The sequence below is a fragment of the Impatiens glandulifera genome, chromosome 3, assembly GCF_907164915.1.
Source record: "Impatiens glandulifera chromosome 3, dImpGla2.1, whole genome shotgun sequence".
Lineage (NCBI taxonomy): Eukaryota > Viridiplantae > Streptophyta > Magnoliopsida > Ericales > Balsaminaceae > Impatiens > Impatiens glandulifera.
In genome coordinates this window covers 5,785,063-5,812,713 of record NC_061864.1, presented here as the reverse complement: position 1 = coordinate 5,812,713, position 27,651 = coordinate 5,785,063, and the positions used below count along the sequence as shown (strand labels likewise).

At 29.4% G+C, this 27,651-nt stretch overlaps 3 protein-coding genes across 5 annotated transcripts; 1 reads left to right on the top strand and 2 right to left on the bottom strand.

Annotated features, from left to right (window-relative positions):
- The first annotated feature begins 709 nt into the window (after window positions 1-709).
- On the top strand, window positions 710-9,014 carry LOC124928759 (probable LRR receptor-like serine/threonine-protein kinase At5g10290). Of its 3 annotated transcripts, none has more exons than XM_047469007.1 (12): window positions 710-1,118; window positions 2,668-2,784; window positions 3,828-3,957; window positions 4,066-4,137; window positions 5,154-5,297; window positions 5,400-5,471; window positions 5,615-5,680; window positions 5,819-5,883; window positions 5,981-6,124; window positions 6,914-7,255; window positions 7,901-8,295; window positions 8,384-9,014. In XM_047469007.1, the coding sequence occupies exons 2-12, from the start codon at window positions 2,706-2,708 to the stop codon at window positions 8,696-8,698; spliced, it is 1,824 nt and encodes a 607-aa protein (XP_047324963.1). In that variant the 5' UTR covers window positions 710-1,118; window positions 2,668-2,705; the 3' UTR covers window positions 8,699-9,014. The 3 variants fall into 3 exon arrangements, with proteins under 3 accessions (XP_047324963.1, XP_047324961.1, XP_047324962.1); XM_047469005.1 differs by having other exon boundaries at window positions 2,658-2,784; XM_047469006.1 differs by having other exon boundaries at window positions 2,655-2,784.
- A 4,877-nt stretch (window positions 9,015-13,891) lies between these two features.
- LOC124930638 (protein SENSITIVE TO PROTON RHIZOTOXICITY 1-like) lies at window positions 13,892-15,279 on the bottom strand. The gene has a single exon (XM_047470966.1). The coding sequence runs from the start codon at window positions 15,218-15,220 to the stop codon at window positions 14,063-14,065; it is 1,158 nt and encodes a 385-aa protein (XP_047326922.1). The 5' UTR covers window positions 15,221-15,279; the 3' UTR covers window positions 13,892-14,062.
- A 9,009-nt stretch (window positions 15,280-24,288) lies between these two features.
- Window positions 24,289-25,286, bottom strand: LOC124929012 (transcription factor MYB53-like). Its single transcript, XM_047469266.1, has 3 exons — window positions 25,145-25,286; window positions 24,948-25,077; window positions 24,289-24,880 (listed from the first exon to the last, which is right to left on the bottom strand). Exons 1-3 carry the CDS (start codon window positions 25,284-25,286, stop codon window positions 24,289-24,291), a joined length of 864 nt encoding a protein of 287 aa, XP_047325222.1.
- Between the last annotated feature and the right edge of the window lie 2,365 nt (window positions 25,287-27,651).

Below are 27,651 nucleotides of genomic sequence, written 5' to 3'. Positions count from 1 at the left end.
TTTTTTTAATTTAGTAAGTTAGAATTTCTAACTTATATATATTTATTTTAATTAAAAAGTTAACATGAAAGTGATATTTTATTTTTGAATTTGTAAAGTTAAAATGTCTAGCTAATATTTTTTTAATCTATGAAGTTAACATATATAGATATTTTATTTTAATAAGAAATTAAATTTAAACAAAATTCTCGACACTTAACTATTATAATTGGTTTTATCATACAATATTTTAATAAAATATATAATATATATTAAAATTATTTTTATTATATATATTTTCTTCAAACACATGTGAATTTGAATTGAATTATAACTATATAATTTTTTAAATATATAAATTAAATTATAAATCAATATTAATTTTCATGAAATAGAAATTGAAATTATAATTTCAATTTATTTCCTTCAAACACACCAAGTAATTGTAATTCTGATTACATATAAATATATTATTTGTTTAGTTTTGCAAATTAAAATTTATCCCAAGTAAAAGTTAAGTTAGATTACATATTTTAATTTTTAGTGAGTATTGTTGTCTTTTTAAATTTCATGTAATCTAACTTAATTGGTAGTTTAATAATAAAAACTAAAAAGACTATTTATTGAATCTATTTATTTATTTATTTATTAATTGAAAGTATATACTAGTCTGCGTTTCGTCCTGGCTAATAGAATCGCGGACCAGCGGCGGAGATGTAGCAGTCAGACAGACAGATAGATAGCTTAAAAAATGTTAATGTTTTTTTTAATTTGAAGTATTATACTTTTCGTCTTTACAAAATCGTCAAGGAAAGCTACTACTTTTACTACTACTACTAGACTGGAGAATGAAAATGGTTTTGGTAAGTACCCACCTTCCGTCTTCACGCAATCCGTAGGTAGGTAGATCGCCGCCGCCGCCGCCGCCGACAACAGATGCTATAAGCAACGATCGCATAGATTGATTTACATCACGGCAGAATGTTTTGGAGTTGAATTTCTCGCGAATCCGAAGCCCTATTTCACTTTTCCCCCTTTTCAACACAACCCATTACCGTCGTAGAATTAGCTTGTTGAGATCTCGCTACAAGAATTGTCCAGTGAACTCCGATGCCTTATTTCATTTTGCCCCTTGCAAGGTGCTTCTTCTTTACATCTATCTCTGTCAATTTTTTTTTTATTAAGCCGTCGTCTTCATAGGCTAGCATGTTTCTCCAATTCCTCTAGTTTGTTTGTTTGTTTCTCTGAACGCATTTAACTTTTACCTTTTATAGCGTCTCTTGCTTTTAACTAGTCTTCTTTATTGTTGCTTAATCAAGCAAGCTTAGTTCCAGTTTCGATGAGCGCCTTTACAGCAAAGTAGAGTTACCCCACTTGTAGAGAAGTCATTCTCAATTGAAGTCTTTGCCATTTCCAAACACCCATTTTTTACTTGGTTTTATGGCCATAGGATAGGATCGCTCCATTTTAAGATATCTACACAAAACTCACGCTTCTTTTCGTTTGGATAGATTATGTTCTATACTATTTTCTATATGATTATTTGTCTGCATACTTTTCTTATGCAATTGAATCTATACTATAATGAGGACCCTTGTCATGAGGTGATCTTGACAAGTAGTAACTTTATAGCAAGCCAAGATCCAAATTAAGAGTAGCTTATCAGGTGGAAGGTATAGTTTTGTCTTTTTTACACTCCCCAAGGGAGTTGTTGTAGGTATTGGTTAAAATAATTCAATTCGTTTTGTCGCGCGAAAACCCCAAGTTCTAGTCATCACTTCGAGTCTCGCTATCCAAGGGAATCCTCTCTAATAAGGAAGGGAATAAAATATTCAAATTTACAGTCCCCTATGGAGCTGTTTGAGGCATTGGAGATATTTTTTCAATTCGTTTCACTTCTCCTTTTGAGTCTTGTTCTTAAGGGAACCATCTTTAAGAAGGAAGGAAATTGAATATTTAAAATGTACGACATATCTGGTCAGATAGCTGTTCCCGCTAACCACAAGGATATATGGATTATATATTTCATTGTTTGTGTCATCGTTGGAGTAATGAGAATATACCTTTTAGTGTTGAATGCTGATCCATCTAGAGTAAGTATTGCCTCTGACTTTATTTCCAATAATACAATTGAAAAATAGATGCTTCATCTTCTCATGTATATTTATTTTTACTTTATGCTATGTTGCTTGTTTATTCTGCCTTAATAATACTATATAATTTATATGCCATATTTGTTGCTAAGAGATCATTGCTTTTCCTTGCTCATAACATATCCGGTCATTTTTTCCAGAGGAAATAGTCCTACTTTTTTCAACGTCAACAAAATTCTATACAACTTTTGAACATATGATGTAGTCTATCAGGATAAGGAAGTGGCCAAGTTTGTTTACATATTTAGCTCTTTCGTCAGTAGTTGTTGATGGCAATTCCAATGCATAAGGCCCTTCCTTTCAGCGTATACAGCATACCTGTGTAAATAATTGTCAATAATTATCTTTCCATGCACATTGTCCTTAGATCTACCAGTTTAAAAGCTTGGGTAACATTTGGAAAGCCAACTGTAGACTTCCTGAACTTTATTCTTGGTGCTTAAATTTGTAGGTGGTCCATTTTTCTGAATTTCTTCTTTCTAATTTTGACAATTAAAAGTTTTGACATGATAGAATATTTAGTAGTGATCTGTAGGAAAACTTGACTTGTGACAAGCCTCAGTTTTGGAAAAAATGTGGATCAAGATGGATTTTGCCCTAGCAATTCTGCTCTTGGCATGTCTTCAATCTTTTGTAGCGCCTGATCTACAAGGTATGTTTTTGACCATTGTCCATGCATTCTTATACCAAGTTACCAACAAATGACCATAAATGTTGTTTCCCTCCTTTTAATCTATTTTACCTTTCAGTGAATCAATTGCTTAAAGTATCTGTATGGGAATAACTGAATGAACAGCTTAAACAAACATTGTTATAGGATAACTTTCTATTATTTGATGTATACAGCACAAAACATTGTTGTAGCCTTTTATATATTAGACCAGAATATCATGATGTGGACATGTACACTTGATTTAAAACAATAAATGGAATTTTTTTAGGAAACAATTAAGAAAGTTGATGAAAATTCTGTGGCGATCCACTGGTTGGCCTGTAGGATTGATTTTTTTTACTAATGGAAGGTAGTCAACTAGTTTCATGTTGGTAAATTTTTGTCCCTGAAGTTTTGCAAACATGTCAGAAGGTTGATATGAGAAGAGGCTTGGATAAAGAGGCTTATCACAAGCTGGTTCGGATACCCTGATATCACAAAAAAAATGGACAAAAAAAAGAGGTTGATAGGGGAACCTTCCCATTCCTAAGTCTTGACTATGTAAAGAATTTAAGAAATGAGACAACTGGTCTCCAAGGAATCAAGTGGTCTGGGTTCCGCTTAGTTACGAGCCTACTTGGGTTGTGTGAGGTTTCCACACAGAATCATGTATTAGCGGGAAAAGAGAAGATATTTTATTCTTTCTATGTTTTTTGTGTGATGGGGGAAATGGGAATTCAGGGAGAGATAGAGTGGTGAACTTTGAGAGTCGCGTATAATTGGTCCTCTTGCAAGAACTACACATCTGATATTACTTTCGATGATTTTTTTTGTTATGTATTTATATGTCTTCTGAGTTTTCATATAAGTTTCACATGTGGGAATAACTGCTTTTACATGTACATATAGATTTTGATATCAATTGATTTTCTCCTATCTATTGATGCTTTGTTTTTGCTTGAACTTTCAAGGGAATTCAAATATTTGCAAGAGTCTAGTTGTTTGATCCATTGTTTAATTGTAATTGTATGAGCTTGTTTCAGGGGATGCACTTTATGCATTAAGGGCATCACTGAATGCTTCTGCTGATCAACTCACTGAATGGAATCCCTATCAAGTTAATCCATGCACTTGGCCCAAAGTTAGTTGTGACAATAATAAAGTTGTATCTGTGTAAGTTCCTTAACTCCCATTTCATTGTTTCTACCTTATTATATACAACAAGCTATATGTTTACAGTGTAACAATGACACATCTCTATGTTGTTTTACATGGCTGCAGATCATTGTCATCTATGGGATTCACTGGATTCTTGACTCCTAAGATAGCAGTTCTGCAGACTCTTAGAATACTGTATGTTTAGGCTGTTATATTATGCATCTACATGATTTACCTCTGTCAATCATCATTCAATTCAAGATTCTTGTTGACTTACTGGGTATTAAATATCATGGCAATGTAATCAGTCTGCAATGGACACAATTCTATGGTACAGCGTGGCAATCATGGCTAACGCTATCTGACCTTCTATTTGCATCAATTCATGTTAGTGCTTTTTCCCATGTGAGAAAATCATGTTGGATGGACTCATTACTTGTTTCATTCTGTGAACTCATGTAGAATGACCTCTCAAACAGAGTACTGTTGGACGATATCAGATCAGTATATTGAAAAGAATTAGACTGCTATGGAAAAAGTAGGTATAATCGTATAAGGTGGGTTTAGATGAATAGCACTAAAATAAGATGTGAAAGAAAACTGTCTTTGCCAATGTTTGAATATGGAGAAACTAAATATAACACATGAGTGTTGACTTCGTGTGTCTTCTGTAAAAATAATATATTAGTAGGGTATGACAGAGACCGCTTTGACTTGAATATGTACCAAGCATAGCTTTTGGTACGACTTGATTCACTCTACTAATTTATATTTTAAAAAAGGGATGTTTCACTCTACTAATTCTTGTTCCTCTATTTCCTGCATTCCAAAGTGTATGAAACATTCCCAACCTTTAGGCTTTTATTGTTGTCCAATCTTTCTGTTTGATTATGGGTGGAGTTCTTATTGTCCTCTTTACCACCTATCTAAATGTTGAGGGAGGACATTTCTGTTTGGTTATGGACATATCTCTTGTTTTTCGTCTTTGTCACCATTAGTTATTAATAAAGCAGTATTTCGTTAGTCATTATCTTCGTGCATTTGTCTTATTTAAACTCCAATATTGTCATGAAAAAAATCTGTTGTGCTGCGCTATGATGAAGAATAATACCTGCCAAAAGATTTAATTCTTGTCCTTGCAGTTATAGTTTATGTGATACTTGTGTTCACAGTTTGATAAGATTTTGACATGTAATGATCTTGTCATGTAGCTCCCTGCAAGACAACAAGATTACTGGTGGGATACCCAAAGAGCTGGAGAATCTGACTAGCCTGACAATGTTGAATCTTGAAAATAATCGTTTAACTGGTGGAATACCATCATCTCTGGGAAATCTCAAGAACCTTCAATTCTTGTATGCATCACTCATTGCATATGGAACTTCTCTAGCTCATTTTTTTGTTATTTTTGAAGGATTGTTAATCTGAGTTTGATTTTATTGTCTGTGTTTAAACAGGTATTTAAACCAGAATAACCTTTCCGGGAGTATTCCTGACTCATTATCATCTATTCAAAGCTTAATCAATATGTGAGTAACATGATTCTAATATTTGCAACCCTGACATCAATGAAGTCTCGTGGATAAATTATGGAGACTGTGTTTAGTCTGATTATGTGGTCAGACAGACACCTTTTCCAGATGTTGATAGAATAACGCAACTTCCTTTGCAGTCAACTTGGGTCCAATAATCTCACTGGTCAAATCCCCGCGAGTTTATTCAGAGTTTCTCAATACAAGTATGATTGACATTTCATTTTATTAAATATAGTGCTCTTTGATTGGTTTATTTTTTAAATGTTTACCAATCCAAGTTCCCCTATTCATTTTGGTATGCCTCATCCTTTCCTCTGAAAAATATGGCATTGTTTATACAGCTTTACGGGGAACCAATTGAATTGTGGGACAAAATTTACTCATACATGTGCATCAGATACTAGTGGTATAGACTTCTCTGGTCTTGATTTTATAATTATGCATACCTATAACGTTGCAAGTCCTTACTTCCAACTGGCTGCCTATCATTTCTGTTTTAACAGGTTCACCGCACAAGTCAATGGTTGGCACAATTGTTGGGATTTTGTTTGGAATTGTTGGTCTTATCCTAATTGGAAGTGTCATGCTGTTTATGTGGAAAGGAAAGCATAAGGGCTACAGGCGCGATGTTTTTGTGGATGTTGCAGGTCCGTTTATGGGAGTATATTTTCTTGTTTTATGCATATGTGAAGATGTTTAGTAATAGTCAAAAGTCTCTCTACACCAGGCCTATGCTGAATCTTATTGTGGGATTTTATTGCGAAAAGAGGTAGATATAATTATTTAAGATATAGACCCATATATATAAGAGAAGATCGTCTTTATTAGGGATAAAACTTTTCACCTAAATCCTAAAAATAATTATTAAGAATAAAATGTCCATCTAAAGAGATAAGAGCAAATAAATCAATACTATAATTGAGTAACTAATATTCTATAATCTTAGTTTGAGTTTTCAAAGTTATTCCAGTCTTGTAAATCTTCTCTTGTGGCTGTGTGGTAACGTATGACTTATGGAGCGGAATATTTTATTTTCTCATTTTATATTATAGGTGTAAAATAAACTTTCTTACTCTACTTATCCACTTATAACAAAAACCATCACTGTGTGTAATCCAACAACCAATTGCTCATACCAATTGAAGCAATTGTTTGGAATTGATCTTTTAGACTTCTTATATAGTTATTCCTTACATTTCTTGGATTTTACACTTAATTGTTATGAACTATCTATGTAACGTTTGAACGCATCTTGCGCTCTTTTCAATAAAAAATGACCTTTTTTTTAAAAAAAAAATGTTATGAACTATCTATCTTAAACTTCTTGTATCCAAATTTATGTTTTCAGGTTCTTCAATCAATTTAACTTATGGTTAAATGTATAAAGTGAATTTAGGAACAGATGTAGTTTAATGTTACTTTTCTCACATGTACAGGTGAAGTCGATAGGAGAATTGCATTTGGACAGCTAAAAAGATTTTCTTGGAGGGAATTGCAGCTGGCTACAGATAACTTCAGTGAAAAAAATGTCCTTGGACAGGGTGGTTTTGGAAAAGTTTATAAAGGGATCCTTGCTGATAATACAAAAATTGCAGTGAAACGATTGACAGATTATGAAAGCCCTGGCGGTGATGCTGCTTTTCAGCGTGAAGTGGAGATGATTAGTGTAGCAGTCCACCGTAATCTGTTACGCCTTATTGGTTTCTGCACCACACCAACAGAACGCCTTTTGGTATATCCATTCATGCAGAACCTAAGTGTTGCTTCCTGTCTTCGAGGTACTGTAAGACAAAAAATTTAAAAATCAATTTCTTGATGCTTCATCGCCATTTTATCCATTTCTTTTTTTTTTCTTTCGCAACTCTAGGAGTATATAACAATATATGGTTAAAACATGAGAATAATATATAATTCTCAATTTATGCTATATTCCTATTTTTCTCTCATATCACAATTTTGGTGACATATCCCTAATATTTACTTCTTTTTTTAATAAAAGGAAATATCCCTAATATTTACTATATTAGGATTTATTCCATAACATTCTCATACCAGGCGCACAACCGAACCTTGTTATTGAAAATTCTCCTATTTCTCTCGAGCCCCATAATTCACCAAAAACTAATTGGAATGGGCAACCATTTCTTGTTAAGACGGATTGTCTTGCAATCCCTGACCCAAGCTTATAGTGTTAATATAGTGGGTCATCTCAGAGTCTATCTTTTTTAGGTTACCTTATGTTCCTTCCTTTCTACACTTTAGCTTTATCCTAACAGATTAAATTTTGGGGTAAGTTGGTAACACTTAAGATTGCATATAATAATTAGTTCAGTCAGTTTTCTACACTTGTTTAGATATATTTAACTGTTGTTTGTTGTGTTTAACAAGATGGCTGGATAATCATATTTCTATGATGTATGCAGAGCTTAAACCTGGGGATCCTGTTCTAGATTGGGCTACTAGAAAACGGATTGCTTTAGGCACAGCGCGTGGGCTTGAGTACCTCCACGAACACTGTAATCCCAAAATAATCCATCGGGATGTGAAAGCTGCTAATGTCTTACTGGATGAAGATTTTGAAGCGGTTGTTGGTGACTTTGGTTTAGCAAAGTTAGTTGATGTCCGAAAGACCAACGTGACAACTCAAGTTCGCGGAACCATGGGCCACATAGCACCGGAGTATTTGTCCACTGGTAAGTCTTCAGAAAGGACTGATGTCTTCGGTTATGGTATTATGCTTCTGGAGCTAGTGACAGGGCAGCGGGCTATAGACTTCTCGCGCCTTGAAGAAGAAGATGACGTGTTACTGCTTGACCATGTAAGATATTTAAAATGACAATTTGTTGATCCGACAGTGTATATATTTTAGTTTAGGCTTACTTACATGTGGTTGGTCTGTTTTGCAGGTGAAGAAACTGCAGAGGGAGAGGAGACTGGATGCTATTGTTGACAAGAACCTAAAATACAATTTTGAAATAGTCGAGGTTGAGATGATGATTCAGGTTGCACTACTTTGCACACAGCCATGTTCGGATGAGCGTCCTGCAATGTCAGAGGTGGTAAGGATGCTAGAAGGAGAAGGTCTAGCTGAGAGGTGGGAAGTATGGCAGCATGTAGAAGTTACACGTAGAGAAGAGTATGAAAGATTACAGAGAAGATTTGACTGGGGAGAGGACTCTCTTTATAATCAAGATGCTATTGAGTTGTCTGGTGGAAGATGATGATGATGATGATGAACAAGTACCAGAAAGAAAGAAACAAAGGCATGTCAAATGAAAGCCTTTTTTTCTTCTTCTTCTTTTTTTTTTTTTTACCTGATAACAGGATGGATGTATTGGTTATTATTATGTCTATTCTTGGTTTACAATATCTGAATATTGTGAATTCCCCCCCCATATTTGTGCTTATGTATTTCGATTTTTATGAAAACTTTGACCCTGCATGTGTAGAAATCTATTATGATTTTTTTAAACTACTTTTGTGTATTTGAAATTTGTAACACTACTATATTTTTAAAGGGTGTGATTTTTCAGTTTATCCTATTATTTTTTATTTACTTGTAGCCCCCCCATTTGTAAGAGTGTTTTGGAGATTGAGTTGAGAGCACCTGTTTTGGTACATCAGTTGATTATGCCATATTTGGTGTAACTTATCTAGGGTTTGGTATAAATCTGTTTTTTTTTTTTTTTTTTCATTTCTTTTGCACTAAAGAAGGGTTTGTAGAGACAACATGTTTGTTTTCTTATTTTCTTCTATGGAAGATATCATCACAGTGCTGGGAAATGGGCCATGGAAGAAGAAGTTGAAGATGAAGCTAATCCCAATTTTCTTCTATGGATGATTTCTTTTTCAGACTACCTAAAGTCATCGAGACAAGGCAAACAAAACAGCCCAACCCAAATATGATTGTATTTGTCATGTTTGTGGTGACCCAATCCGAATAACTATGTAAGTGAAAAGAAAAAACGATCACAATTACATATTTAAAAAAGTTGATATTTATATAAATGATTGTGTTATCAACAAGTGGTGGCGGCTATCATATCATATGCAAGATATTTTTATCCTATGTTCAAACCTTATCCAAGATGTGATGGTTAAAAGTTTGGTCTCTCTAACCAACAATTGAAACTAAAATTATTAACATTTTGAATTAGCAAACTTTATGTTATCCTCCCTTATTATTGAATATAAGTACAAATAATTGATGATATAAATATTAAATTTAGAAACAATTTACAAAATTAAAATTCTAAAAAATAAAGAAAGAACATATGCAATTTGTTGAGGGACACTTAATAATATTGAGGGTTGAAGTAGAGCAAACTGAACGAACTAATTAAACAGTGTCGAAAGAATCTCTACCAAATATTTTGATCGACCGTTGAAATTATCCAAAGCCGAAAAATGTCATGTCAAATCAAAATATTCATCTTTTCTTTTTAACTAATTAAAAAAATTAAATACTATAAATTAAAATATATTATCTAAATATTAAAATAAAATAAATTAAAATAAAATATAAATATCATTCTAATATATATTAAAAATAAAAAATTTAATAAGTATTATAAATAATATGTCTAACCAGTATTTATAAATCTTTTTAGTATGACAAAAATAAAACTTTATTTAATAAAAAATTATCATCCAACATAAATTCTGAAATACAATAAAATCATTATCCAAATAACTCATAAACGGCCTTTATTTTATTTTCAAAATTAATAATATATTTTACTTTAATAAAAGAAAATCCATTTTTTCTTTTTCAAATAAGATATTTTATATAAATTAATTTTTAATAACAAACTATATCAAACAAGCCCTTATATTATATATTGATTTATTTTGAAATATCTTAATTTCCATAGATCATATATATATATATGTGAAGGTTACATGTATAGAAATATAGAATACTCATCATATATCAATGTATGCTTTAATTTATTTAGTTACATTACATATATACATAGAAAGAATTAATAAAATACAAACAATAATCCAAGACTGTCATCCTATTCCTCTACTTAACAGAAAGAATGTAATATATAATTAAGTGAAACAATTACATGAAGAACTATAAAATAAATACATTATATATATATATTAAGCATGCATGCATGTATTATTTAATTAATTAATTATTGGAGTTGATCATCAAGATCGATCTCCTTTCCTTATTGTTGGGAAGACAGATTCTGTTACTCATACACCATTCCAACTGCCAACATAGATTCATCACATTCTCATCCTCATCGATAAATATTGTGCCTTCATTCGCTATTAAAATCTCTTTGTGGAACTCGTGAATGATCACGATCTTTGTCACTATCATTGTCATCGTCGATAATTTCTTCTTCTTCGGCCCATAAATGGGGAGGAGGCATGAGATCTTGACTATCCCATTCTTGGATGTCCATGCCATATTCAAGATAGTCAGCGCCTGCCATTGCTAGTGCTTCAATCGACATTTCTTTTATAAGTTGGTGCGGATCGATGACAGATTCGATCGAGGAGCTAATTAATACTTAATTTTTATATGTTATAATGGATAAAATAAGTTGATTTGCACGCTATATATATATACTTACAATTAGCTAGCTAACGGGGATCGAGTTGAAAAATCTATTAAGCGTTGTATTGTAGCAGACAGCCAGCAATAATAACATTATTCCCGTGATACATATCATATAATTCATCCAAATCTATATATATATAATGATGCTTAATTTTTAAAGTGTCCGGATTGTCGGGTCGAGAGCTGTGGTTAATTTGGATACTTGGGTCGGATTGTGGGTTGACCCGTTTTTAAATTTAAAACGGTTAAAAATAAAATTAAAAATGCTAGAGGTATGTTTCGAACTTGCAACCTAACAAAACAAGTACAACTCTTTAACCAACTAGGCTACAAAGACTTTATATTTTAAATTCAACACCAAATTTGATAAACGCGGGACGTTTTAATATTAATATAAGTTCAACTTTTTAACTAACTAATATATAATGATGTTGAGTAAATGGATACTTGGGTCGGATTATGAGTTGACTCACCCATAAACTTAAAACGGTTAAAAAATGTCAAAAAATGTTATCCGTAATTTTTTTTCACGATTTTTATATTATTACTCGTGCAAATGCACGGGCTAAATGCTAGTGTAATTGAAAATTAGAAATATTCATCCCTAGCTTTCTAGCTGCATACATGTTTTACATCTTTTACTTTGACCTTAATCTCAGTTATTCAATAAATTAATAATATTGGTCAAAATAGATGAAAATTACTCTTAGTTTGTATATCACAATTATTAACTATTAAATAAAAGTAAAATAAAATCAAGACTAAGGTTTGACCAAGCTAAGAGATGGCTTATGTGGTATCATGATAATCACATGAATCATTGAATACAAAATAATGATGATGAAAAGTTGCCTTTGGAATTACTCTTGTCAACTATTCTTATTCATTTTTATCGCCACTTGCACTTCCTTTGTTTTTCCATGTGGGACAAATTTACTTATGTTTGATTATTGTATTTTTTTTTCATTCACATTAATGGAAGTAATTTAGATAGTTAAAAAATTAATTGGACGAGCTTGGGACTTGTTATGGGAGATGTTAAGATTAACTAATATTAATTATATGATATAAATTTTTAAAGGGTATTAGAAGATATAAATTATACAAGTTATTAGTGTTTAATTGAAAATATAAAATATATATAAATCATATATATATTTTATTATTGTGTGTTTGGTTAGTAATATAAAAATTAGTAAAAAGTATAAAAAGATTATTTTATCCTTAAGTTTATATAAATTATTTTTAATTATTATTTTAATATTTATCTTATAATTAGTTTGTATTATTAATTTTATTAAAATTAATAAAAATATAATATATAGTTACGCGTATAAATATATTTTAAAATAAATAATATTGTTACATGGTTTACCATATTTTATATATAATTTAACTTATATAATTATAAAATATTAATAATAATAATTTTATAAAATAATATTTGAAATTAAAATGTATAATTATAATTAATTTTAAAAATAAATTATATAGATATAAGTGGTATTAATTAATAATAATAATAATAATAATATTTAGTTATAATTTATTATTATTTTATTTTAAAATATAATAAAAAATTAAAATTTTAATAATTTTATATTTTTAATTTACATTATTAATTATGTAAAATTATCATTTTAATATTTTTAATTAAAATTATTAATTATTATATTTAATTATGTTAAATTATAACTTTTAAATTTTTATACTTAAAAATAATATAATTTTTCTATCATATATATATATATATATATAAATTTAAAAAAAAAATCAAAAAATTATGTAATTATGTATTTATTATTATTATTTAAATTAAAAAATGATATAAAGTTAAATATATACTTATAGTTTATTATTATTATATTTTAAAATATAATAAAGAAATTAATATTTTAATAAATGTAAAAGTAGAAAAAAAAATATTAATTTTTTTTAAAGTTTATACATTCTTTATAACTAATATTAGTAGGTAATATGTTATACCGCATTCAATATATAAATAATATTTGAATAATACTGTATATATAAATATTAATAATTCAAATAACTTTTATAATTTTATGTAGATATAATTATTAAACGTAGCCATTATAAGAATATAAAGATTCACAAATTTTGATTAAGAGAAACTAAGAGCCCTACCCATGAGATCGAATGGAGTAAATACTTGTTTTGTGCGCACATTCTTGTGATTAACTTGTCTTAACCAAACTCTTACATTTCATTTTCTAACTAATTCATAAGTAAATAAATAAGATTAAGACTTCAACCTTAAAATGAAACCAAAATCATAAACTTTTTCTAGTTTCTAGGTAGCGACTTTCAAAGATTAAGTTGTGTTTTTATGCGAATTCAGTCTACTTCTTCTTTCTTTTTTAATTATCATGAATGAATGGGGGTTGGTGTATATGTTCTTTAATAAAGTTGAGAGAATATTTACAGATAATAGAATCTCAAGCATAAAGGATTAATAATAATAATAATAATAATAATGTTTTAAATTACAAAGTTCATGACATTTGCATCCATTAAGATCGACCCACAATAGCTTAAAACCTCCCTTCAAAAGAAAATAAACATTAGCATACATAACTTTATACCTCAAATCCTTACCAAGAAATACCCGGGTTAAAATGAGACCCTTATTAATGAGAATCGAAGACGATTTCTTAGGTAAAACCTATAAACTACTTGAGCTACATAAGCCATTATGAAGAACAAAGAGGCAATGAATAGGAAGATAAGTTATTTATTAGTAATGAAAAAGTATTGAGCCAATTTTCCTGTTTCTGAAAATCTATTCAAACCGAAGATCATACATAATAAAACAAGAAACAGAGAAAATGGAGTGATCAAAAATCGTATCCAGTGAGAATTAACAGATCAAATATGCGCCATTATTGTACTCTACAAACATCATTGGCAGTGGGTATCTATGCATCAAGAGTAGTAGTAATAGTACTTACTATCTGGGATTTGAGAAGAAGATTAGAGATGGTCAAAAGTTGAAGAAATCATTATTCAATCCGGATTCAAAACCTCCATTACTGTTAGAAGAATTGCCTAACATGTCCTGTAAACAGTAACCTTCAATCGAATCAAACCCATCAAGCATAAGCCCTTCAAACAACTCATTATCCACCGGAATAGGAACCTCCTTCGCCCTTTCAGTCTCTTCTATTTTGTTCTTTTCATCATCTTCCATGACCGCCGGCATGTGCCCTTCAAACAGCGCCATGTGACCGAACAGTTTATCCTTGCGTGAGAATGTGGTTCCGCACGAGCATCTCCATCGCGACTCACCACAGTGCTTCAAGTGGCTCTTGAGGTCAGCCAAAACTGAGAAACTCTTTTTATTGCATCGATTGCACGAATACATCTTCGGACAGTGACTCCTCTTGAAGTGATTCTTCACGCAGATTACAGATTTCAGAGGGCGAAACTTCTTGTGTTTCTTGTTCCTATTGCATCCGACGTACGGACACGAGAATCGCGTTTTCCGTTTGCCGACGGCGGACGAATACGCAATAGACGGCGAGATTTTATCCGGCTTCGCTAACGCCTCAGCCGTCTTGAACTGATTTCCATGAGCACGCATGTGCATACGGAGATTCGCATCTCGTTTGAAACCTTTACCGCAGATCTCGCAAAAATGGATATGTTCAGCGAGCAATTCCACCGCATCTAATTCAATAATCTCCATATCGTCGTCCGAAACGTCATCCTTCATCTCCTCGACGACCTCTTCTTTAGTCCAGTTAGTAACCGGCGGCGGTCGGCTAGGTTCGGAACATCCGGCGGAACTATTCAACAGTATCGGATTCGGATTTGGATTTGGATTCGGATCCGGATCGGTAGAAGGAGGTATTGTAATCTCTGGCGGTTGAGAACAGGCTAGGAGTGCGGCGCCGTTGACGATAATCTGGTGGATGGCGGAGGTGATCTCAGTAGAAACCATCCGCATCTGATCCTGTCTAAGGAGAGTGTTTCCGTTGACGGAATCAGCGAGGAATTTGTGGAGCGAATCCATTCGAGTGCGGACCGTTGAAAGATTCAGCAACGGCAAACGAATGTCTCCGCCGGCACCGGCGAGACCTGTTTCCGGCAGCAGCTGGAATGCCGCCGACATCGGAAAATAGTTATCGGAGTTATTCATCTCTCCCGAAATTGTGGTCCCTTGGAAGAAGTTGAGTTGATGATATAATTTTCGACGTCCGTCCGTCACTCAGTATATTGACTTTATTTAGTCGTTGGGTAAAAAGAAAGGATGATGAAATTACGAAAATACCCTCTCACACGATTTTAGCATTATGAGTGACACGTGCGAACTGGGTTCCCGAGTCTTGACTGTTGGAATCAAGAAAGAGACGAAGTGTCAACATCGTGGTAACAGGTAAACGACGTCGTATAAAAGTGGCCATGACCGCCGGAGGTGCGCACTTATTATCTATAATATAATTAAATTAATAAATTACATATTCATATTATTATTTTTATAAATAAAACAGTGAAATGAAATATGAAAGCTATATCAATATAAAAAAAAAAAATAGTTATTTATGATATAATGGATACCATTTTGAGTATTTGAGTAAGGCATATAGATAATTAATATCACTTTTATTGAATAAAGTAAAAGAATATATATTTTTACATTTTTTATTTCTTGAAAAAGTTGGTGACATCCTTTAATTTATATTCTTATAGCCTAAATAGAAGCTAAAATTAGTATTTATGCCTTTTGGGTTCTTTGTATTGAATTTGGAGGCCAGTGAGATTGATTTCTCTTTAGTTACAAAATCTGAGTCAAATAGAAATTGAGAAATAATTCATATATATTTTTTTTATTTTTGTAAAGATACATGATAAATTAAAGATGTGATTTGTTTAAGTATAACAAAACAAAATATAACATTATAAAAATAAAAAGTAAGAAAATAAGAAAAAGAACAAAGACGATATACGGTAGACCATGTACAATAAAATAATTACGATGATCTCCCAAACCGACTCAATAAATTTTTGAGAACGAATTTCAGATAGTGTCATATTAACGAAGTTCTAAATTATACAAATACAATTGAACATAGACCGATTCATTTCTAACTACGTTGTTCTAATTAAGATAGTATGAATGATAAATAAAGGAAAAATTCATTTATAGTAAGATTTACAAAATCCAAAATATATTTTATCTTTAATCAACAAATTTTTAAAACGTTCAAGTACTTGTTCGACAAGAAACCCGATACACTTTCTTTCATCGACAAAAGTATTCTCTCAATTGTAAAAAAAAACAAGGCTCCCTTTTTAATTTGAGTGGTCGTCTTTGACATCTCAAGCATTTCACATTTGGCCTAGTCCCATACATGGCTTAATATTTTTTTTACTTATAACTATGAATATTTTCTATGCTTAATTTGAAGGAGTATATATATATATATATATATATATATATATATATATATATATATATATATATAGTTAAATATCAATCAAATATAATTTTGTTCGAACGCTTTAAGTTAAATGGGAGATACTTTAAGGTTGTTATTTTTTTTAATAAATAATAATATCGTTGGAAAACAGAAAATTAAAAATAAATCTAACTAACAATCCCCATGTTATTGAGCTGTCTTAAATTTTTTGAATAAGCAGTTCCATGTCTAGCTAGGACTAAGAGGAGATGTATCTTTTAATGAATGTAGTTTGACTAAATTAATTAAAAATTAAATTAGTGTTGAAAAGCACACCACCAATCAAATGCTACCATTGTGAGCTTCCTAGAATATCCCTCAAAACTCTGCTTAATTTATTGATGAGCAAACCCTATTAATTCTATTTTATTTTGTTTAAAATTTATTTTATTTTTGTTATGTTGTACTAATGTAATAAGAATCTAATAATAACCTAATGTAAGAAATCTACCAAAATAACTTAAAGTGATAAAAAAAAATGACATCTTAAGTTAATGTGATGTTTATGGGTAATGCTAGCTAGCTTCTTACTTAAAATAATATATATAAAAGATAAAAGCTCAATATAATAGTTTTATTTATAGCATAAGAATCAACACTTCTTCTAAATACAACTAACATTGCTGTTAGTTAGAAAGTTGGTTATTTTTAAGAGATAATTTATTTTTAATATATTTTAGAACAATAAATATATAGTATTATAGTGTTAAAAATTATAAAATTAATATACTATAGTTAATTAATGAATTTTACACGCTTTAAAATCAAACCCTTTTAAGTAATTTTCTTGTTTTGAAAAGGGTTGTTGAAGCTTTATCCTAAAGTTTGCATGATTGATATATAAGATGGTAAGTGTTTTATTTTACCTATGAAGGTCACACAAAATCAATATATTTGATCCATAAGATAGTAGAAAATGAATTTTAACATGAATTATGATACATGCATGTCATATCTCCTAATAGAATAATTGTGTGATTTATTTAGAAATTGTATAATATATATACATAGTTTAGATCTAATGTAATAAATTAACTAATAAAACTAGAAGAAGAATTAAGAAAATATTATAATTCCCACTCTCAAGGTGGTTATAGAGAAAAAAAAAATGAATATAAAATAATAAAATTGTCAAATACGCGAGCTCACAATCGAATGTGGGTACATATCATTCTCATTTAATTGATCAGCCATGTAGGGAGACAAACGGACAACTACTTAATAATTTATTTATTTATTTCGTCTTAATTATAAGAATATGGTTCACACTATTTATCAAACAAGTCCTTGAAGTACTGCATGAATTACTAATCAAACCGTATACTAATAAAATCAAACCAATCAAGCCAAAGAAGTGTCCATGCTTATAAATATAACAACTAGTTCGTTTGAATTATTTCAATAACCCAACTTTCAAAAAAAAATATCATTTTACTCTTCATCTTTTTTATCACTACTCAATTCATTAATAAAATATTATTTAATTTAAATTATTATTTTTTATTTTATAATTATATATTAATATCCTTTAAATATTCTTACAAAAAAAAATACACTTCTAAAAAATTTACCAATCATTATTTTTCAAATAACCCATGTTATTGAAAAGGTCCAACTTCTAAGAAATCACACGTGGTTGCCATAAAAGTTGTCCAAATCATCATTTTGAGGGATCAAACACATGAATCAGTTTCAATTAGAACATGTGAACAAAATGAACAATCTAAAAAATAATTCTTATTGTATTGACATAGTTTAATAAGCTGAGAGATTATGTCCATTAACGCACACCAATATATACTAGCATTTAGCCCGTGCATTTGCACGAGTAATAATATAAAAAACCGTGAAAAAAATTACGAATAACATTTTTAATTTTATTTTTAACCGTTTTAAATTTATGGGTGGGTCAACACATAATCCGACCCAAGTATTCATTTACTCAACATTATTATATATTAGTTAGTTAAAAAATTGAACTTATATTAATGTTAAAACGTCCCGCGTTTATCAAATTTGGTGTTGAATTTAAAATATAAAATTTTTGTAGCCTAGTTGGTTAAAGAGTTGTAATAGTTTTGTTAGGTTGCAAGTTCGAAACATACCTCTAGCATTTTTAATTTTATTTTTAACCGTTTTAAATTTAAAAACGGGTAAACCCACAATCCGACCCAAGTATCCAAATTAACCACAACTCTCGACCCGGCAATCCGGACACTTTAAAAATTAAGCATCATTATATATATATAGATTAGTTAGTTAAAAAGTTGAACTTATATTAATGTTAAAACGTCCCGCGTTTATCAAATTTGGTGTTGAATTTAAAATATAAAGTCTTTGTAGCCTAGTTGGTTAAAGAGTTGTACTTGTTTTGTTAGGTTGCAAGTTCGAAACATACCTCTAGCATTTTTAATTTTATTTTTAACCGTTTTAAATTTAAAAACGGGTAAACCCACAATCCGACCCAAGTATCCAAATTAACCACAGCTCTCGACCCGGCAATCCGGACACTTTAAAAATTAAGCATCATTATATATATATATAGATTAGTTAGTTAAAAAATTGAACTTATATTAATGTTAAAACGTCCCGCGTTTATCAAATTTGGTGTTGAATTTAAAATATAAAGTCTTTGTAGCCTAGTTGGTTAAAGAGTTGTAATTGTTTTGTTAGGTTGCAAGTTCGAAACATACCTCTAGTATCCAAATTAACCACAGCTCTCGACCCGACAATCCGGACACTTTAAAAATTAAGCATCATTATATATATATAGATTAGTTAGTTAAAAAGTTGAACTTATATTAATGTTAAAACGTCCCGCGTTTATCAAATTTGGTGTTGAATTTAAAATATAAAGTCTTTGTAGCCTAGTTGGTTAAAGAGTTGCACTTGTTTTGTTAGGTTGCAAGTTCGAAACATACCTCTAGCATTTTTAATTTTATTTTTAACCGTTTGAAATTTAAAAACGGGTAAACCCACAATCCGACCCAAGTATCCAAATTAACCACAGCTCTCGACCCGACAATCCGGACACTTTAAAAATTAAGCATCATTATATATATATAGATTAGTTAGTTAAAAAGTTGAACTTATATTAATGTTAAAACGTCCCGCGTTTATCAAATTTGGTGTTGAATTTAAAATATAAAGTCTTTGTAGCCTAGTTGGTTAAAGAGTTGTACTTGTTTTGTTAGGTTGCAAGTTCGAAACATACCTCTAGCATTTTTAATTTTATTTTTAACCGTTTGAAATTTAAAAACGGGTAAACCCACAATCCGACCCAAGTATCCAAATTAACCACAGCTCTCGACCCGGCAATCCGGACACTTTAAAAATTAAGCATCATTATATATATATATAGATTAGTTAGTTAAAAAGTTGAACTTATATTAATGTTAAAACGTCCCACGTTTATCAAATTTGGTGTTGAATTTAAAATATAAAGTCTTTGTAGCCTAGTTGGTTAAAGAGTTGTAATTGTTTTGTTAGGTTGCAAGTTCGAAACATACCTCTAGTATCCAAATTAACCACAGCTCTCGACCCGACAATCCGAACACTTTAAAAATTAAGCATCATTATATATATATAGATTAGTTAGTTAAAAAGTTGAACTTATATTAATGTTAAAACGTCCCGCGTTTATCAAATTTGGTGTTGAATTTAAAATATAAAGTCCTTGTAGCCTAGTTGGTTAAAGAGTTGTACTTGTTTTGTTAGGTTGCAAGTTCGAAACATACCTCTAGCATTTTTAATTTTATTTTTAACCGTTTGAAATTTAAAAACGGGTAAACCCACAATCCGACCCAAGTATCCAAATTAACCACAGCTCTCGACCCGGCAATCCGGACACTTTAAAAATTAAGCATCATTATATATATATAGATTAGAACCGTCTTTTGGAATTTATTGTGAATGAATAATGGAATCTCATCATTCATTTAAATACTAGTTTCTATAAAAAGTTCTTAATATTAACTAAGTATACTGAGTTCTCCAATAGAACTACTTGCAATAATACCTCCATCAATGTGTGATGCACTGATGTCACAGCTTTGAACCCCAATCTATGGGAATAAAATTATTACCTACATCGAATGAATATATAAAAGAATATTTTGAAAGTAAGTTTTGACGACGCTTATGCTCCTAAGTTCTATTTTCACGATCTTTGATGATGTTGGAATCGAGTCATTGACGGATAGAGATTATTTCAATAGCATGAGTTATTTAAAAAATAATGATTTTGATAATTTCGAGGTATATATTTTTTTGGTAAAAAAATTTAAATAATATTAATATATAATATAATAAAATAAAAAATATTTAATATTTTTGTTAATAAATTAAGTGATTGATAAAAGAGAGAAGAGTGAAATTATGTTTTTTTTTTTTATTTGAGTTAATGAAATAACTCAAACCTAACAAGGCTTATTTATTTTTTTTATTTTTATTTTTTGTTGAAGGTATCGTTTGAAGGACAGGACATGGTATTTTAGTCTTATGGGGCTTCCCATATGTCTTTCTCTTCTTTTTGTTGATGTTTATTCTTTGATTATGTTAATTTATTTTTACTTAAAGATCTTTCAATTATATATTACAAGCTATTTTAATTTTAGAAGTTAATATAATTACATTTTGGGTTTAGATCTGTTGGATCCATTTTATTTTATATGGTTGAGCACTTGAGCTTGGACCCAACCAAGTCTTAAATCTTAAAGTTGTTTTAAAAGACATGGATTAATGATTTAATTAAGTTACTAGGAAAATGATCGATTAGATTATTTAATGTAAAAATAAATAAAAGGAGCATTAAAGAAGAATATTATCGAACACATTTCAACTCATAGCATCCGAAATTCTTCAATTATGCATGTCATCAAAATTTTGACAATTAAAAGTGACTTAGAAAGATAATGGAATAATATATATAATGAAGATGAAGGGAAAAGAGAGAAGTGAAATACTATATATATTCAAATTGCACTCCTGCAATATATAGCCCGTTTGGATGGTGGTTATTGTTATAATCTAGATTATTTGAAAATAATAATTCGTATTAATTTTGAGAAGATATAAAATGTATATATATATTTTTTTTTTTGATAAAAAGACTTAAAAATATTAATATATAATAATAATTTAAAAAATAATATTTTAGTATTTTGTTTAATAAATTAAGTGATGTAATGTGAAGGAGGTCCAAAAATATTTTTAAAATTTTGGTTATTTTTATAATCAAAACATAATAGGTCTATGGTCTTCGAGTTATTAAAACAACTCTAATCAAATCAAACATCATTACATTTTCATCAATCACATCATTAATTTCATTAATCAATATACTAGAATTAAAATATTTTCTATTTTAAATTATTATTTTTTATTTTATTTAATTAATTCAAAAAATCCAAACATTCAATATACCATCATTTCATCCATCAACCCTCGGGACTTGTTTTTTATTAGGTATTTTTTTAAACTTTACCCCCAAAAATTCAAACATCTAATTTACCATCATTTCATTAATCAACTCGTCTTTTTAAATATACAAAATATGATAATTCCCTTTTATTTAATTATTTTATAATTTTATTATATTATTTAAAAGGTAATTAAGTAAATAACCCTTTTAAAAACTATTTTTTATAAATTTTCAACAAAATATAGGTTTTATAAAATTTTCAAGTTTTATTCTCAGATAACCAACATCAAACAAGCTCTATAAGTCAAGGTTTGTTATTTGTTAAGACAAACACTCATTAGAACTGGGTTTGATGTGTAATTAATTAAGTTATATATGATTTAAATGTAACCACCTCAATAAGGTGTTATATTATTTTCCACTATCAAACCAATGAAAATTTTAGAAGGTGGGATTAGGTGATCAAATAATACCCTTTATTGTGGCTATACAAGTTACAACGTGGAGATGAATTCAAATTAATATTTCAATAATCTATTTTTCAAAGTGTCTTATTTTTATGACATGTCCTAATTCCCAAACTCTTATAAAAACAAAAATCAAATTAATGCATGAGAGAAATGAAGTATGTGCATACGTATGGGCCTCAAATTAAATTGACATTTCAGTCTTGTTCGGATTGAGGTTTTTAAAAAAACCTAGAGAAGGAAAAAAGTAATGATTGGTGATGATTTTGAGGAGGTGATGATTATCTTTGGTAAAAAGACTTAAAGGGTGTTGATATATATGAATAAAATAAAAAATAATAAATTAAAATAGAGGGTATTTTAGTATTTTGGTTAATGAAATGAGTAATGAGATTGTTGAGAAGTGATTGATTGAAAAATTAATTTGAGATAAGTTTTTTAAAAAACCTAAAGAGAACCGGAACTTCATCATAACTTGGGATCCCTCTCCTTCATCATTAATTGCGAATCCTTTTGACAATACCTCTTTCGGTCAACTCCCTATTTATGTATATATTTATCTAATTAACAATGATTGAATAATTATCAATTTTATCATTTGTCAAACAAGACCAAATAATACAATGCATGTTTTTCTTGAATCATTATGTCATTTATATAACTAATTAGGGCAAGGGATGGACATTATTTTAGTTACAAAGATATTAAATGTCAATTGCAAATTAATTTTTTAAGTGATAAACATAACATATTCTCAAGATGCAATTTACTTTAGAAACTATTAATGATTAATTAATATCCTTTCACCTAATAAGTGTCCCACGGAGTTGTTGGGTAATTGTGTTGGTCATGAAGAAATTAACAGAACCATCTATCTAGTTTATTAATTAATTAACTGCTCTTTCAAATGAATGATATAAATAATCAAACCAAGAAAATAATAATAATGTGCAATTAATATATCAATTGTGATTAAGTTTGAATCCATATATTGTTTCTAGAAGTAGAGGGATCCTTTAGTCATAAAAATATGACATATTAATTATAGTGGTGTTTATTATAAACTCTGAGTTGTTTAAGTTGGTCATAATAACATATGATAAAAAAATATCATAACTTTAATTTTATTGTTGTTTTTTTTTAGTTTTTCAATTTGATTGTGATTTTTGTGATTAAGTGGTGTTTATTATGACAAAGAATGTGATTATTGTAATTAAAGTTGGAATGATAATGTTTGTTTGATTTATTTTGGTTTCTTAACCCCCAACACCGATTATTTAATTTTAGTTATTTGACTTTTAGAATTGTTTTGGTTTCCTGTCCTCAATTATTTCTAGTTTTTTTCTTTTATTTATTATTGTTTTTGCATATATGTGAATCAACTGTCTAATGTCTATGCAATTTACAATGGCTTGTTTTAATACACAGAGTTTTTTTATTTTTATTTGTATTTTAAATATATACCAAATACAAATATAACATTTAATTTCCCTAGTGTGTCATTATAAGAGTCATACCTCACCATTACAAGAAAAATGCTTTTGAAAAATTATTACCCATATATAAAACATTTTATTATAATTACAAGACATTGTCAAAAGAAACTAAAAAAGAGAAATGAGTAAACTCTTATTATTTCTCTGGTATAATAAAAACTAGTAGTATGACTATATATATACATTAAAACAAACAAGCATCAACATGAATTATTAATTGACATACACTACACATATTTCAATATATGATCATGTGACCAACTTTGATATATATATGCATCGGACATGCTCTGTATTACTAATTAAACTCAATGAATAATGAACAAAATCATAAATATTAACAGTACTATACTCAAGAATCATCAATTAATGTCATGGAACATTAATGAGTCATCCTCAAGAAGAGCATCAGGCCAGAAGGGAGATGAATTATTAGGCTCTTCTGGTCCATCATAGATGTCGGCCATGGGTGCTACCAGAGCACCCTGCTGCAAAGTCAATGGAGAAGATGAAGTTGATGGCAGCAGCCATGGAGAGTTAGGAGAATCTTGGATCATATAATTGTCAAGAGTCTTCAACTCGGGTAAATCATGGGCAAAAGGGACTGAAAATTGATCAACATCATTTGGGGATGGAAATAATGGGTTGTAAGGTTGATGAATCTGATGATCATGAGTAGAATTGTTCATAATAATAGAAGGTAGTACTGATGCAGGTTGGAAAAGAGTCATCATCATCATCTGATGATCTGATGTTTTTTGATGAGCAGCTAGCACTGTAAGATTAGCAAGTGCTATAAGATATTGATGCAAGCTAGAGAAGATATCTGTTCTAGGCTTATGGGTAATCGGATCATAACCCATTTGGATTAGCTTCTTCTTTAAATGGGTATTCCAAAAATTCTTTATTTCGTTATCTGTTCTTCCTGGTAGATGTGTTGCAATGGCTGACCATCTGCATGCCATAAATAAAATCAAGAAACATATACAAACTAAATTGAGTATAATACTTAATTAATTACTTGTTCCCAAGAAAAGAATGGAGATTGAGAATTGTTTGTTCTTCGTCTTGTGAGAATTTGCCTCTCTTTATATCGGGTCGTAAGTAGTTGGTCCATCTGAGTCTGCAACTCTTTCCGCATCTATTGAGACCTGAAAATGAGAATGATTGAATTAGTTAGTAACGTGAAATCGGGAAAAATGGATAATATTTTTATACCAGCAAGTTTAGGGAGGGTTGTCCAGCTTCCATAGCCATGTTGATTAATATGATTGAGAAGCTTTTGATCTTCTTCAGGAGTCCATGGTCCCTTCTTTAGGCCACTCTCAATAATATCATATGAATTGGGATACCTTCCCATGTTTAGTTGACAATAATTCTTAATCAAAATATCTATCCTATATATATAGATTAGATTAATCAAAGCAGGTGAGTTCTCATTTGTTAATGGAACTTTTCTGCATTAATTGTCCTCATAGAGAGGATCACTTTATATTAATACTTTAATTACAGGTTAATTCATTGTGATATCATCAGAACATTTTTTTTTTTTACAATTTTCACAATGGTAAAATAGTTAATGTGAAATTGGATTTTAGAAAAGAGAAAAATAAAAGGTGATGACAAAGTAATGGCTGAAGAAATACATATTCCATACATGCACGCAATTCTTTCATCACCCCCTGCATGGTCATGTGTTATAATAGTAATAACATTAATATTAATATATTTATACATAAATAAATGTCGACTTAAACTGCTAATTATATATATATATATATATATATATAATGTGGAAAAGGGTTAAATATCTTATCTCTAAAAAATTGATATCTTTAGAGATAAATCTAGTTATTAAATCTAGCTGGCTAATGGTTTCTCTTTGACTTTGCTGATTATTTGACAAATAAAAAAGGGAAGTTTGGTGCAGCAAATTCGTACCCCCCTTTGAATTTATAATAATAATAATAATAATAATAATATATTATTATTATTATTATGTTGCTTCTTACACAATAAATAGTGTGCATCAATGTCATACACTTTAATATAGACATTTGTCCTTTTCTTTTTTCCGTTTATAAGCTAGTTTTTTTTTTTTTTTTTTAATTATCAGTAGTTTTATCAAACAAGTTTTATTTAACAAAAAAAAAAAAAATCCAAATAACTTAATCTCAAACAAGCTCCAAGTCATAGTCAACATATTATTATTATTATTAATTTTATTTTTCATTCCATTAGAATAAGAGTTAATTTAGCATTTCTATGTACTTATAATGTTTATAATGTTTGATGTTATCTATAAGAACTTGTTAAGAGTTCCATTGATTTGGGATTTTATAAAATATTGAAAGAAAAAAAAAACATGTTTTAAATTAAAGAAAAGTGGGTTACTTAAAAAATATGATGATGTATTACTAAAATAATTTTTAAATTTAGTAATTAAAATAATAAGGATATGATAAATAAATATTTTTGAAATAATTCAAAAGAAAACCAAAACCCACTATGATCTAACTAAAGAGCTCTAACTTGTTTAGAATTCTTCTATAGAAAATAAGAGAATTGTTTTTTTATTATTATTTTGATTTGTAAATTTTGGGTACTAATTTGAAATTGGACTTGTATAGTCCCCCTTTTTTTTTTAACCAAACGATGGTTACTTTTTCAAATTAATGCAACTTAAATAATATTGAGTGAACCTTTCAAACACCTAATAACTTAGGTGTCATTCAACTTAAATATTTTATCAATTTTAAATTGCAAGAATTAATTAGTTTCAATAGTTTTTTAATTGTGTTCTTTCAATTTTCATAAATAATTAATAGAATCTTCATCTTACCTTATACCAGATTTCAAAGTTTTGTTATTTAGATTCTCTTCCAACTTCTTGCATAGGTCACCTATTTATTATCTCTCGATTTTGACCATTTTTATTTCGGTTCGTCACTAACAAAAAAAATTTTAATTTCTTAAAAAAATAATAGTAAAGCAGCTTACCATCTAATGAAATTAATCAAATAATTAACGAAATCAATTCTAAATCTAACCAACCAATTATTTTTATTATAATTAAATAAGTGCATAACCGTGATATGACATTGTGGTAAACATATTGTATTTGGACTTTTTTTTTAGTTCAATTCATTTTATACATTTTTTTAGTTCGAGTTTATTTTATAAAAAAATCTAATATTTTAGTTCAATTTAAAATACTCGTTTTCTTTTTTATTTTTTACAGTGATAATCGAAATTGAGATTTTTACTCATTTATTCAATATTGCTCTCATACAAATCATCCACAAGTGTTTTTTATATATAAATAGTAATCTGAAATAACATTGAAATTGAGATATCGAGATTTATCCAAAATATTTGAACAATCAATTATTTTTCATGTACTTTTTTAAAAGTAGTAAATTTTGAGACTTGGGAAGACAGAATAGTTAAGGCAGGATTGAAGTAAGTTTTAAGGGGAAAATGAATATCAAACAATTACCTTTTACATAAAATTGAACATAATTATATTCCAAACAAGACCTAAAACATCATCAAACAGCTTAATAATCGAAATTGGAAAAATAATAATAATAATAATAATAATAATAACTAGGGTAGGGTTAGAAGATCTATGCTCATTTCATCATATCTTTAAATTTTCAAAATTTCAATCATATAATATAAATAAATATACCTAACTTTATTGTCAAAAGCCACCAAGCCAC